The 15,119-nt window shown below is 48.7% G+C and overlaps 1 protein-coding gene across 1 annotated transcript in view; it reads right to left on the bottom strand.

The window, feature by feature from the left end:
* Positions 1-468: 468 nt before the first annotated feature.
* GTF2H1 (general transcription factor IIH subunit 1) overlaps positions 469-15,119 on the bottom strand; it is a 41,521-nt gene continuing 26,870 nt past the window's right edge. Inside the window, exons 11-15 of the mRNA XM_088451762.1 lie at positions 9,716-9,833; positions 9,408-9,498; positions 3,659-3,774; positions 2,921-3,013; positions 469-1,888 (exon numbers count right to left, since the gene is read on the bottom strand). Coding sequence (XP_088307888.1) covers positions 1,802-1,888; positions 2,921-3,013; positions 3,659-3,774; positions 9,408-9,498; positions 9,716-9,833 — 505 coding nt within the window. The 3' untranslated portion in view covers positions 469-1,801. The remainder of the gene's footprint in view (positions 1,889-2,920; positions 3,014-3,658; positions 3,775-9,407; positions 9,499-9,715; positions 9,834-15,119) is intronic.

The following is a 15,119-nucleotide window of genomic DNA, read 5'->3' as shown; positions in this document are numbered from 1 at the left end:
TTTGCCTTTTAAATGACTTACTCTAAGACAACAAGCAGTCTAGCCCAGGACTTGCCGATGCGTGAGGTCCGCAGGCTATAACATATACCCCGTCATGTCTTTTTACCCCACATACACAACATTTTGAAGGGCGGGTAACAAGCGATTGTCAATAGCTGAATATTACTGATTACTGTACCACATGCTGCAGTGTATAATATACTGTATACATAAATATATACATTTCCATCAATCCCCTACTTTGCTGAATGAAGGTAACTGGGGAAGTGGGAGCTGCATCATGTATAACTGTCTGTCTGCTCAGACAGGACATGAAGTGCTTGTGTGTTGTATCTTACATTCTTACATATTAGTATAAAACAACGGAAAGTCACGTAAAGGCTGACCTGTGACCTGTGCGATACATTTCTATGCGTGAAAAAAGGTCATTGTCTGGGTTTAGTCGTCTTAAGAAATTACAATACAACATGAAATTATGAATTTAATTTTTATTTTACATATAAAAAAAAAGAAAAGAAAAAAAACAAACCAACCAGAAAAAAAAGCAGCGAGATCTGTGTAAAGTCGGCTGCATAATAATGAACCTATCGCAACTCTTCAAGTGACAGATCCCGGCTAGAAATCGTCCAGTGACAATCCATCACGACGCTTACTTGCACCCAGGTCGTTACAAAAAGGCCCTTGTACAATTGGGGAAGGCGGTCCGACAACGGCTGGGGAGATAGGCGAGGGGCCGAAAAACGTCATCTGAAAACATCTTTCAGCAAGAACCGAAACGAAACGCTCCAACTCCCAACCCCATAATCATATCTGCATAGATAATTTAGGTTGCCAGAGAGGACACCACAATATATATATAACGGTTTTGCATGTATAAAACATCTGATCTCCTTGTCCGTAATACAAGACACAGTTTTCATGTAGGAGCCGACACAAAAACTGAACCTATCATGGCACAGGCTCGGCCCCTAAACTTCAGGTTTGCGGCATTTCCCACCCTGTTCCACATCCATCATTGATTATCAAGCCGCTGACTATACCGCAACCTTGTTTCCCATGAACGGCGAGACAACACTTTTATCCAAGTCTGCAAGTCCCCCTCCCTCCCGGACAACATGGCCCAGGAAAGACACTGTACAAATATTTCGGCATACGGCGCCCGGGAGGTTAGGCCGTCTGTAGGGAGGAGTCCGCGGCCCAGCAGTGCAAATCATCCGCTTCTCTTTGGGAGTTACAGATGGAACAAGAAACAAAAAGAAAAAACAAAAAAAGTTTTCTTCAGTCTTTTAAAGGATTCAAGTTAATTCTTACAAAAAAAAAAAAAAACCCTACTTTTATTAAAAGCTTTAAACGAGTAGAAACTCCAAAACTAAAATTCAGGAAAGACCGAGAAACTTATCCTACACCCTACACAAGAGCCAGAAATAGTGTATTTGTGTTTTTTTTTTTCTTTGTTCTGGGTACGTTCTTACAGAGAAGTTAAGAGGTTCCCCAAGCAGCTTCGTAACCAGACAGGGGAAGAATTGCAGCAGTTCCTGAGTGACCAGAAGAAACGGTATCTCATGCAATTCTCTCCCGCTTTGGTTTATATATATATATATATATTTATCGGGTTCCTGTGAGATTTATTCTTGGTTGTAGAGATGGGCCCTGCTGCTCCAGATCAACGCCAAGGACCGTGTGATGCTTCTCGCCAGGGCGCACACTTCGCGCTCTGCGCACTTCTGCCAGGGGGTTAGATTGGGTTGCGCCCGTCGCAGATTGCAAGGTATGCGTTCGTGCTGCTGCCGCAGGGGAGGCCTCACGTCTTCTTCATCATACGCCGCGATTGCCACATCTGGAACTTGTTGTAGGCGGTCTGCAGCATCTCTTCTAAGTGGCTTGTGAGCTGCGCGCGAGAAAAAAAGCCCAATGTAAGAGCATTCCAGGCGGTCAGCCCCCATCACCGAATAGCACAACACCAGGGATCCCACCCTCACAGATTAGCGACACAGACCCCTGAAACTTCTATATACTGGGCATTTAAGGGGGGAATTTATCAAAGCTCAGAGGGGGGAATTCAATTCAGTGCGATGTTGAATAGCGACGGGCGGGAGCTCCTGCAGCTATTCAATACACCGTGCTGTTTGGGCGGGCTAAGGATTTCTTCTCGCACCCTCCTGGGGATGCGAGGAGAAATCCGAACAAGGTGCCGGGGGCGCAGCTGTTTTTCTGCATAGCGCGGTGCTAACAGCCGCGTGCCCGGCACTTTGGTGATCCGGCATTCTCTGACCACACAGCGCACTGAACTGAATCGCCCCCGAGAGAGATGTGATTGAAAAATACCAGTTAGGAGCTGATTAGTTGGTACTTTATCTCTCAAAATTTTATCTCTCGCCAAGCTTTGATAAATGCCACCTTTAACCCTTATGGGAAGTCACCTGCAGTTCGCTAATCTGCGGCACCCACCTTAAATATTACTCTCAAAGGGCTCCAGCACCAAGGACAGAAGTGAGGTTCACTAAGGGCCTGACTATGTTATGGTAATCCCACTCTCTCTAACGCTCATCCCAGACTAGTACTCAGTAAGGGGGACTCCCACCATTACCCAGGAACAGCTGGAAGACTGTACGGTCACCAGATCTACAACAGGAGGGAGGTGTGTAGTGAACGCATCTGATTGGACAGGAGTTGTGACCATCCAATCAGAAGCCACGTTCACCTTTGTATTCTTGCCCATAGAACATGGGATAGGAAGGTCCCAGTGCCGGAATCACTCTCTCCCTATCCTGAGGCAGTACTGACTGGCGGCCGCTCTCGCCTACTAGTAGCATAACGATATGAATAAGAGATCTATAAAGAGGGCAAATCATCAGCTACTCTGGTATAAGTGTAAGTTATTTGCGGAGGCCCCAGAGACGCGATCTGCAGACGCTCTTACGTTTGTGCTCAGATATTGCTTCTTCACTTTCTCCTGGAATGGACACAGTTTAGTAATTTGGAACCTTTCTAAGTTATTCCTCATTTTAATAACCTGAAAAAAAAGAAATAAAACGATTATTGTTACAACTGTAAATAAATGATTAATCATTGTGATGCTTTGAAAGATTCACTGAAAACGAAACGCGCCAGACCCGTACCGATCCGGGATTATCACGAGCTACTGGCTTTAATCAACATTACAACCGTCCATTACATGTTTATATTAATAGAACATAAAGGCATTGAAAAACTAGCGACCATTTAATCTGTACATAGCAGTGTATACATTATATACAGTCATACCAACATTACTGCGTGACTGGATGATACAGCCCGCCAAGACCCTCTGCAATCTGGCTGGACGTATATACGATATATTATACTTCTGTATCACACTCCTATTTCCCTGTAGAGGACCATCCTACCTCTCTGGCTACGGTTATCACCCAGTCTTATTACTGTTTTGCTATATTATAAAGCAGAACAGAATATGCCATTTAAGCAAACGCTAAGGATCACAGGAAATACCTCTGACTGTTACGCCGGCAGCATTTCAGGATTACTGCCAAGTCCCAGGCTGACAATATCTCAGTGTCAGGTCACACAGCAGCATCACAGAGGGACAGATACCCCAAGGCCGCAGTCCGGGGGAGGGAACGGAAATGCAGCAACATGAGGACTAATCAGGACATCTCACCTTTTCCTCTAAGAAGGGGGTATTGACGGGGAAGCAGGACCAGTAGTGACGGAGCAGTTCCCCCACCGCCACGTACAGGTGTTTCAGCTCAGACTGGATGTCGTTTGGCACCATCTCTGAAAGGGGAAGACAGACAGTCATGTATCGGCCTCCTGCGCACTGAATCGCCCCTCCGTCCGCCTTGTAGGCGGAGCAACTGAATAAAAATGCAACTTGATCACTGGTCGCTACCGCGCAACTCTCTGCACGGGGTCTCTCGCCAAAATGTCAGTAATAAAACAATATGTTCAACCAGATTTAGGGACGATAAGTGTCGGTGTTATTTTCTGTCCTTCGCATTACATGATACAGTCACACGCACAAACGGCTGCAGGATCTTTCTTACGCCCGCTTAAAGATTCTGTTTACTGAGTTATTTTTCATGAATGAGACACAAGTGATGCCATTGTGTGTATACTGCTGTATGTGTCTGTATAAGCCGCCCTGATGTCATCACTGCGTGTTCCTTAGGATCCCCTCTGTTTTATAAGGAATAAACACCCCCAACCCCTCCTAACTGCAAGCTGTTATGGATACTAGAAGTCTCCCCAGATATCAATGAGTTGTATAAGAGCAAAGGTACTAGGGTCTCAGTATGTAGACAGGGACAAAAGGTCAACATGGACAAAAGGTTGACAGACAAAAGGTAGACATGGATGAAAGGTACAAAAGGTCAACATTTAAATGGTTGGCACAAAAAAGTGGTCATCACTTTTTTTTCCCTAGGGTTAGGCACTTCCTGGAGGGACGGATAGGGTTAGGCACTTCCTGGAAGGACGGATAGGGTTAGGCACTTCCTGGAGGGTTAGACACTTGAAGGAAGGTTAGGCACTAGGAGGGACAGTTAGGGTTAGGCACTTCATGGAGGGTTAGGCACTAGGAGGGACGGTTAGAGTTAGGCACTTACCCCGACAGTTAGGGTTAGGCACTTCCTGGAGGGTTAGGTACTAGTAGGAATGGTTAGGCACTTACCCTGATAGTTACGGTTAGGCACTTGCTGGAGGGTTAGGTACTAGGAAGGACGGTTAGGGTTAGGCACTTACCCTGACAGTTAGGGTTAGGCACTTCCTGGAGGGTTGGGCACTAGGAGGGATGGTTAGGGTTAGGCACTTACCCTGACAGTTAGGGTTAGGCACTAGGAGAGACGGTTAGGGTTAGGCACTTACCCTGACAGTTAGGGTTAGGCACTAGGAGGAATAGTTAGGGTTAGGCACTTGAAGGACGGTTAGGCACTAGGAAGGACGGTTAGGCACTAGGAAGGACGGTTAGGCACTAGGAAGGACGGTTAGGCACTAGGAAGGACGGTTAGGCACTAGGAAGGACGGTTAGGCACTAGGAAGGACGGTTAGGCACTAGGAAGGACGGTTAGGCACTAGGAAGGACGGTTAGGCACTTACCCTGACAGTTCGGGTTAGGCACTTATTGGAGGGTTAGGCACTAGGAGGGAAGGTTAGAGTTAGACACTTCCTGGAGGGTTAGGCATTATGAGGGACGTTTAGGGTTAGGCACTTACCCTGACAAGGTTAGGCACTAGGAGAGACGGTTAGGGTTAGGCACTTGAAGGAAGGTTAGGCACTAGGAGGGACAGTTAGGGTTAGGCACTTCCTGGAGGGTTGGGCACTAGGAGGGATGGTTAGGGTTAGGCACTTACCCTGACAGTTAGGGTTAGGCACTAGGAGAGACGGTTAGGGTTAGGCACTTACCCGGACAGTTAGGGTTAGGCACTAGGAGGAATGGTTAGGGTTAGGCACTTGAAGGAAGGTTAGGCACTAGGAAGGACGGTTAGGCAATTACCCTGACAGTTCGGGTTAGGCACTTCCTGGAGGGTTAGGCACTAGGAGGGAAGGTTAGGGTTAGGCATTAGGAGGGACGTTTAGGGTTAGGCACTTACCCTGACAGTTAGGGTTAGCCACTAGGAGGAATGGTTAGGGTTAGGCACTTGAAGGAAGGTTAGGCACTAGGAAGGACGGTTAGGCACTTACCCTGACAGTTAGGGTTAGGCACTTCATGGAGGGTTAGGCACTAGGAGGGACGGTTAGGGTTAGGCACTTACCCCGACATTTAGGGTTAGGCACTAGGAGGAATGGTTAGGGTTAGGCACTTGAAGGAAGGTTAGGCACTAGGAAGGACGGTTAGGCACTTACCCTGACAGTTCGGGTTAGGCACTTCCTGGAGGCTTAGGCACTAGGAGGGAAGGTTAGGGTTAGACACTTCCTGGAGGTTTAGGCATTAGGAGGGACGTTTAGGGTTAGGCACTTACCCTGACAGTTAGGGTTAGCCACTAGGAGGAACGGTTAGGGTTAGGCACTTGAAGGAAGGTTAGGCACTAGGAAGGACGGTTAGGCACTTACCCTGACAGTTCGGGTTAGGCACTTCCTGGAGGCTTAGGCACTAGGAGGGAAGGTTAGGGTTAGACACTTCCTGGAGGTTTAGGCATTAGGAGGGACGTTTAGGGTTAGGCACTTACCCTGACAGTTAGGGTTAGCCACTAGGAGGAACGGTTAGGGTTAGGCACTTGAAGGAAGGTTAGGCACTAGGAAGGACGGTTAGGCACTTACCCTGACAGTTAGGGTTAGGCACTTCATGGAGGGTTAGGCACTAGGAGGGACGGTTAGGGTTAGGCACAACCCCGACATTTAGGGTTAGGCACTTCCTGGAGGGTTAGGTACTAGTAGGAATGGTTAGGCACTTACCCTGACAGTTAGGGTTAGCCACTAGGAGGAACGGTTAGGGTTAGGCACTTGAAGGAAGGTTAGGCACTAGGAAGGAAGGTTAGGCACTTACCCTGACAGTTAGGGTTAGGCACTTCATGGAGGGTTAGGCACTAGGAGGGACGGTTAGGGTTAGGCACAACCCCGACATTTAGGGTTAGGCACTTCCTGGAGGGTTAGGTACTAGTAGGAATGGTTAGGCACTTACCCTGACAGTTAGGGTTAGGCACTTGCTGGAGGGTTAGGCATTAGGAGGGACGGTTAGGCACTTCCTAGGCACTAGGAGGGACGGTTAGGGTTAGACACTTCCTGGAGGGTTAGGCATTAGGAGGGATGTTTAGGGTTAGGCACTTACCCTGACAGTTAGGGTTAGGCACTAGGAGGGATGGTAAGGCACTAGGAGGGACAGTTAGGGTTAGGCACTTCCTGGAGGGTTAGGTACTAGGAGGAATGGTTAGGGTCAGGCACTTGAAGGAAGGTTAGGCACTAGGAAGGACGGTTAGGCACTAGGAAGGACGGTTAGGCACTAGGAAGGACGGTTAGGCACTAGGAAGGACGGTTAGGCACTTACCCTGACAGTTCGGGTTAGGCACTTATTGGAGGGTTAGGCACTAGGAGGGAAGGTTAGAGTTAGACACTTCCTGGAGGGTTAGGCATTATGAGGGACGTTTAGGGTTAGGCACTTACCCTGACAAGGTTAGGCACTAGGAGAGACGGTTAGGGTTAGGCACTTGAAGGAAGGTTAGGCACTAGGAGGGACAGTTAGGGTTAGGCACTTCCTGGAGGGTTGGGCACTAGGAGGGATGGTTAGGGTTAGGCACTTACCCTGACAGTTAGGGTTAGGCACTAGGAGAGACGGTTAGGGTTAGGCACTTACCCGGACAGTTAGGGTTAGGCACTAGGAGGAATGGTTAGGGTTAGGCACTTGAAGGAAGGTTAGGCACTAGGAAGGACGGTTAGGCAATTACCCTGACAGTTCGGGTTAGGCACTTCCTGGAGGGTTAGGCACTAGGAGGGAAGGTTAGGGTTAGGCATTAGGAGGGACGTTTAGGGTTAGGCACTTACCCTGACAGTTAGGGTTAGCCACTAGGAGGAATGGTTAGGGTTAGGCACTTGAAGGAAGGTTAGGCACTAGGAAGGACGGTTAGGCACTTACCCTGACAGTTAGGGTTAGGCACTTCATGGAGGGTTAGGCACTAGGAGGGACGGTTAGGGTTAGGCACTTACCCCGACATTTAGGGTTAGGCACTAGGAGGAATGGTTAGGGTTAGGCACTTGAAGGAAGGTTAGGCACTAGGAAGGACGGTTAGGCACTTACCCTGACAGTTCGGGTTAGGCACTTCCTGGAGGCTTAGGCACTAGGAGGGAAGGTTAGGGTTAGACACTTCCTGGAGGTTTAGGCATTAGGAGGGACGTTTAGGGTTAGGCACTTACCCTGACAGTTAGGGTTAGCCACTAGGAGGAACGGTTAGGGTTAGGCACTTGAAGGAAGGTTAGGCACTAGGAAGGACGGTTAGGCACTTACCCTGACAGTTCGGGTTAGGCACTTCCTGGAGGCTTAGGCACTAGGAGGGAAGGTTAGGGTTAGACACTTCCTGGAGGTTTAGGCATTAGGAGGGACGTTTAGGGTTAGGCACTTACCCTGACAGTTAGGGTTAGCCACTAGGAGGAACGGTTAGGGTTAGGCACTTGAAGGAAGGTTAGGCACTAGGAAGGACGGTTAGGCACTTACCCTGACAGTTAGGGTTAGGCACTTCATGGAGGGTTAGGCACTAGGAGGGACGGTTAGGGTTAGGCACAACCCCGACATTTAGGGTTAGGCACTTCCTGGAGGGTTAGGTACTAGTAGGAATGGTTAGGCACTTACCCTGACAGTTAGGGTTAGCCACTAGGAGGAACGGTTAGGGTTAGGCACTTGAAGGAAGGTTAGGCACTAGGAAGGAAGGTTAGGCACTTACCCTGACAGTTAGGGTTAGGCACTTCATGGAGGGTTAGGCACTAGGAGGGACGGTTAGGGTTAGGCACAACCCCGACATTTAGGGTTAGGCACTTCCTGGAGGGTTAGGTACTAGTAGGAATGGTTAGGCACTTACCCTGACAGTTAGGGTTAGGCACTTGCTGGAGGGTTAGGCATTAGGAGGGACGGTTAGGCACTTCCTAGGCACTAGGAGGGACGGTTAGGGTTAGACACTTCCTGGAGGGTTAGGCATTAGGAGGGATGTTTAGGGTTAGGCACTTACCCTGACAGTTAGGGTTAGGCACTAGGAGGGATGGTAAGGCACTAGGAGGGACAGTTAGGGTTAGGCACTTCCTGGAGGGTTAGGTACTAGGAGGAATGGTTAGGGTCAGGCACTTGAAGGAAGGTTAGGCACTAGGAGGGATGGTTAGGCACTAGGAGGGACGGTTAGGATTAGGCACTTCCTGGAGAGTTAGGTACTAGAAGGAATGGTTCGGATTAGGCACTAGGAGGGACGGTTAGGGTTAGGCACTTCCTGGAGGGTTAGGTACTAGAAGGAATGGTTAGGGTTAGGCACTAGGAGGAATGGTTAGGGTTAGGCACTTCCTGGAGGGTTAGGAACTAGGAGAGACGGTTAGGATTAGGCACTTCCTGGAGGGTTAGGTACTAGAAGGAATGGTTAGGGTTAGGCACTAGGAGGAATGGTTAGGGTTAGGCACTTCCCGGAGGGTTAGGAACTAGGAGAGACGGTTAGGCACTAGGAGGGACAGTTAGGGAGAAGATTTTGGGTAAAAAAAAAAAAAAAAGTGTCAACCATTTTTTGTGTCGCCCATTGTAATGTTGACCTTTTGACCCGGTTGACCTTTTGTACCCATCTTCATTCATGTCGATCTTTTGTCCCTGTCTACCATTTGGAGTCTATTTAGACATTGTCATCCTTCGTAGGGCCGCAGCCTCCCCCTTATCTCCTGCGTATTTCCTGCGTTACAGGTCATCATAGCGCCCAGCCAGGACCATTCCCAGAGAGGAAAGCTGTACTCACGGTTTATAGATTGCTGACCGCCCCCCTGCATCAACGCTCCGCCAGGGGACAAGGCAGAGACTGTAATACTAGCAGCACCACTTGAAAGAACCTACATCATAAAAATAAGGAAAAAAAAAAAAAAAAAAGAATAAATAATGATTAAAACTAATTAAATCCCACGATTCCACATTTATCGCCGATGGAGCAACAGGCAACACGGGCACGATTATCACAGGTGGAAATGATTAAACATTACCCAGAATCCCCTCATGCACAAGCCTTGGACATTGGTCAATGCCTCGTGTTGTCCGTCACCCTCCACCTACCTGAGTTAGTCTTGGTACATAGTTTTCCATTTGTTGTTTAATACTAGTAAGAGAGTTAATAATATCCTGACTTGTTGCGTATTGCTGGGACTGTACTGGGGTTGGACCATGATAATACCTGGTGGAAAAAACACAAAAATAAACTTAATACCAGTAAAAATCACCAAGTGCGTGCGCTAGAGAATAAGAGGATGATTAAATCAGTGTTTCCTAGAGGGGACAAGGTCCTAAATTCAACCCTCTGATCTATATTATTACAGGCGCACTTCCGGCATTTGGAAACAAAAACAAAAATGTGGCTCTAAGTAAGAGAGTATTTGGAGGACGGTCTTCAGACGCCGGTCCCAAATGTGCAGCCCCTTCTGCTGGCTTCTGGCACCTGCTCGGATCGTGTCCCCAGGTCCCTACCCTCGAATTGTTGCCTGTATACAGGGTTACGTGTATACGGATTCCCCTACTAGACCCCTCTTTGGCTTCGGCCTAGCGGATTCCCTCACCTCCTCTTTATGATGTATATGTGAGTCATTTATTAACATTGGCCGGTGTTTGTACATTGGCCCAATCATGGATGGTTCCTAATCCTCCCCTTATTCCATTCCGAGTGACCCGGGGTAACGTGACTACTTGTCAGGAACGCTTTGTGTCGTAAAAGAAAATGTCCACTGAAATTTGTCAGAACATGCAACCTCTGGCGCTCATCCAGACACGCCCTCTTCTGATCCCGCCTAACACGCCGGCGGTTATATCTGCTGTAATGTCTCCGCCGGCTCACGCCTACTTTTTATGTATTTATTCTGATCATTTTCTTATCTCTGATGTTGTGTTTTATGATTCTGTGTTATTTAGTGATCTCTTATCATGTTCTTCTATCATTCCTGCTCTGTAATACGTTTGGTTCACTGTGATACATACATGTCTGTACTACTGTACCGTGTCTTGTACTACATGTCTCAGCGTGCCTCTATGCTTTACTAGTCTTTACTTATGCTATCAATTTGCTTTCATTGTGTTGGGTTTTTTTTATATGTTGTTCTACTTTTCATTTTGCTATTGGAAGGCTCTAAAAACAATACCTGATTGGATACGTAATAGTGAGAATATATCATACAACAAGCGGGAGAACAAGCTGCAACATCCTGCGTTGGCCGCCATTCCTGGCACGTGCAGGGTTTTATAGGATTTTTGTCCCTGGTTCCAATTTTCTGTTTTGTTCCCCATCATCAGCACAAGAAATCCCCTCTCCCCCTATATCGCCTCCATGTAAACACCCCGGTTTTGGAGCTCTGAACATTTTACATTTCAATAATTTTTTTTTTTTTTAAATTCTCCCTTCAATGCTATTAAACATAAATGCAGCGAGATATCAGCAGTATAGTATTTTTGGTTTTCCCCCCCATGTACTAAAAGGTGGTTCTCTAATGCAGATGTCCCAACATGCAATTGGCTGGTAAGCCAGCGTTACTCAGAGCGCAATCGCACCATCCAAAGTTCATGCTGCATTCTCCCCATTGGCTCAGTTCCTACTCATGACACAGGAACTGTTATCATACGTACTGGCTCCACCCACAACATGGCTGCCTCCTCTGACACACTGTACAATCCTTCTCTCACACACAGCATGGCTGCCTCCTCTGACACACTGTACAATCCTTCTCTCACACACAGCAAGGCTGTCTCCTCTGACACATCGTACAATCCTTATCACACACACAGCATGGCTGTCTCCTCTGACACATCGTACAATCCTTATCACACACACAGCATGGCTGCCTCCTCTGACACACCGTACAATCCTTATCACACACACAGCATGGCTGCCTCCCTTGACACACTGTACAATCCTTCTCACACACACAGCATGGCTGCCTCCTCTGACACACTGTACAATCCTTCTCACACACACAGCATGGCTGCCTCCTCTGACACACTGTACAATCCTTCTCTCACACAGCATGGCTGCCTCCTCTGACATACCGTACAATCCTTCTCTCACACACAGCATGGCTGCCTCCTCTGACATACCGTACAATCCTTCTCACACACACAGCATGGCTGCCTCCTCTGACACACTGTACAATCCTTCTCACACACACAGCATGGCTGCATCCTCTGACACACCGTACAATCCTTCTCACACACACAGCATGGCTGCCTCCTCTGACACACCGTACAATCCTTCTCTCACACACAGCATGGCTGCCTCCTCTGACACACTGTACAATCCTTCTCACACACAGCATGGCTGCCTCCTCTGACACACTGTACAATCCTTCTCACACACACACAGCATGGCTGCCTCCTCTGACACACTGTACAATCCTTCTCTCACACACAGCATGGCTGCCTCCTCTGACACACTATACAATCCTTCTCACACACACAGCATGGCTGCCTCCTCTGACACACTATACATTCCTTCTCATACACGCAGCATGGCTGCCTCATCTGACACACCGTACAATCCTCTCACACACACAGCATGGCTGCCTCCTCTGACACACTGTACAATTCTTCTCACACACACAGCATGGCTGCCTCCTCTGACACACTGTACAATCCTTCTCTCACACACAGCATGGCTGCCTCCTCTGACACACCGTACAATCCTTCTCACACACACAGCATGGCTGCCTCCTCTGACACACCGTACAATCCTTCTCACACACACAGCATGGCTGCCTCCTCTGACACACTGTACAATCCTTCTCACACACACAGCATGGCTGCCTCCTCTGACACACTGTACAATCCTTCTCACACACAGCATGGCTGCCTCCTCTGACACACTGTACAATCCTTCTCTCACACAGCATGGCTGCCTCCTCTGACACACTGTACAATCCTTCTCACACACACACAGCATGGCTCCCTCCTCTGACCCACCGTACAATCCTTCTCTCACACACAGCATGGCTGCCTCCTCTGACACACTGTACAATCCTTCTCTCACACACAGCATGGCTGCCTTCTCTGACACACCGTACATTCCTTCTCACACACACAGCATGGCTGCCTCCTCTGACACACCGTACATTCCTTCTCTCACACACAGCATGGCTGCCTCCTCTGACACACCGTACAATCCTTCTCTCACACAGCATGGCTGCCTCCTCTGACACACTGTACAATCCTTCTCTCACACCCAGCATGGCTGCCTCCTCTGACACACTGTACAATCCTTCTCACACACACAGCATGGCTGCCTCCTCTGACACACTGTACAATCCTTCTCTCACACAGCATGGCTGCCTCCTCTGACACACTGTACAATCCTTCTCTCACACACAGCATGGCTGCCTCCTCTGACATACCGTACAATCCTTCTCTCACACACAGCATGGCTGCCTCCTCTGACATACCGTACAATCCTTCTCACACACACAGCATGGCTGCCTCCTCTGACACACCGTACAATCCTTCTCACACACAGCATGGCTGCCTCCTCTGACACACTATACAATCCTTCTCACACACACAGCATGGCTGCCTCCTCTGACACACTATACATTCCTTCTCATACACACAGCATGGCTGCCTCATCTGACACACCGTACAATCCTCTCACACACACAGCATGGCTGCCTCCTCTGACACACTGTACAATTCTTCTCACACACACAGCATGGCTGCCTCCTCTGACACACTGTACATTCCTTCTCATACACACAGCATGGCTGCCTCCTCTGACACACTGTACAATTCTTCTCACACACACAGCATGGCTGCCTCCTCTGACACACTGTACAATCCTTCTCTCACACACAGCATGGCTGCCTCCTCTGACACACAGTACAATCCTTCTCACACACACAGCATGGCTGCCTCCTCTGACACACTGTACAATCCTTCTCACACACACAGCATGGCTGCCTTCTCTGACACACCGTACAATCCTCTCACACACACAGCATGGCTGCCTCCTTTGACACACTGTACAATTCTTCTCACACACACAGCATGGCTGCCTCCTCTGACACACCGTACAATCCTTCTCACACACACAGCATGGCTGCCTCCTCTGACACACTATACAATCCTTCTCACACACACAGCATGGCTGCCTCCTCTGACACACTGTACAATCCTTCTCACACACACAGCATGGCTGCCTCCTCTGACATACTGTACAATCCTTCTCTCACACAACATGGCTGCCTCCTCTGACACACTGTACAATCCTTCTCTCACACACAGCATGGCTGCCTCCTCTGACACACTGTACAATCTTTCTCACACACACAGCATGGCTGCCTCCTCTGACACACTATACAATCATTCTCACACACACAGCATGGCTGCCTCCTCTGACACACTGTACAATCCTTCTCACACACACAGCATGGCTGCCTCCTCTGACATACTGTACAATCCTTCTCTCACACAACATGGCTGCCTCCTCTGACACACTGTACAATCCTTCTCTCACACACAGCATGGCTGCCTCCTCTGACACACTGTACAATCCTTCTCACACACACAACATGGCTGCCTCCTCTGACACACTGTACAATCCTTCTCTCACACAGCATGGCTGCCTCCTCTGACACACTGTACAATCCTTCTCACACACACAGCATGGCTGCCTCCTCTGACACACCGTACAATCCTTCTCACACACACAGCATGGCTGCCTCCTCTGACACACTGTACAATCCTTCTCACACACAGCATGGCTGCCTCCTCTGACATACTGTACAATCCTTCTCTCACACAACATGGCTGCCTCCTCTGACAAACTGTACAATCCTTCTCTCACACACAGCATGGCTGCCTCCTCTGACACACCGTACAATCCTTCTCTCACACAGCATGGCTGCCTCCTCTGACACACTGTACAATCCTTCTTTCACACACAGCATGGCTGCCTCCTCTGACACACCGTACAATCCTTCTCACACACACAGCATGGCTGCCTCCTCTGACACACTGTACAATCCTTCTCTCACACAGTATGGCTTCCTCCTCTGACACACTGTACAATCCTTCTCACACACACACAGCATGGCTGCCTCCTCTGACATACTGTACAATCCTACTCTCACACAACATGGCTGCCTCCTCTGACACACTATACAATCCTTCTCACACACACAGAATGGCTGCCTCCTCTGACACACTGTACAATCCTTCTCACACACACAGCATGGCTGCCTCCTCTGACACACCGTACAATCCTTCTCTCACACAGCATGGCTGCCTCCTCTGACACACTGTACAATCCTTCTCACACACACAGCATGGCTGCCTCCTCTGACACACCGTACAATCCTTCTCACACACACAGCATGGCTGCCTCCTCTGACACACTGTACAATCCTTCTCTCACACAGCATGGCTGCCTCCTCTGACACACTGTACAATCCTTCTCACACACACAGCATGGCTGCCTCCTCTGACACACCGT

This window comes from Taudactylus pleione, unplaced genomic scaffold (genome assembly GCF_031769625.1).
Source record: "Taudactylus pleione unplaced genomic scaffold, aTauple2 ptg000027l, whole genome shotgun sequence".
NCBI classification, from domain to species: Eukaryota; Metazoa; Chordata; class Amphibia; order Anura; family Myobatrachidae; genus Taudactylus; species Taudactylus pleione.
The sequence above is the reverse complement of the archived record's forward strand: the minus strand, read 5'-3'. Positions and strand labels throughout refer to the sequence as shown.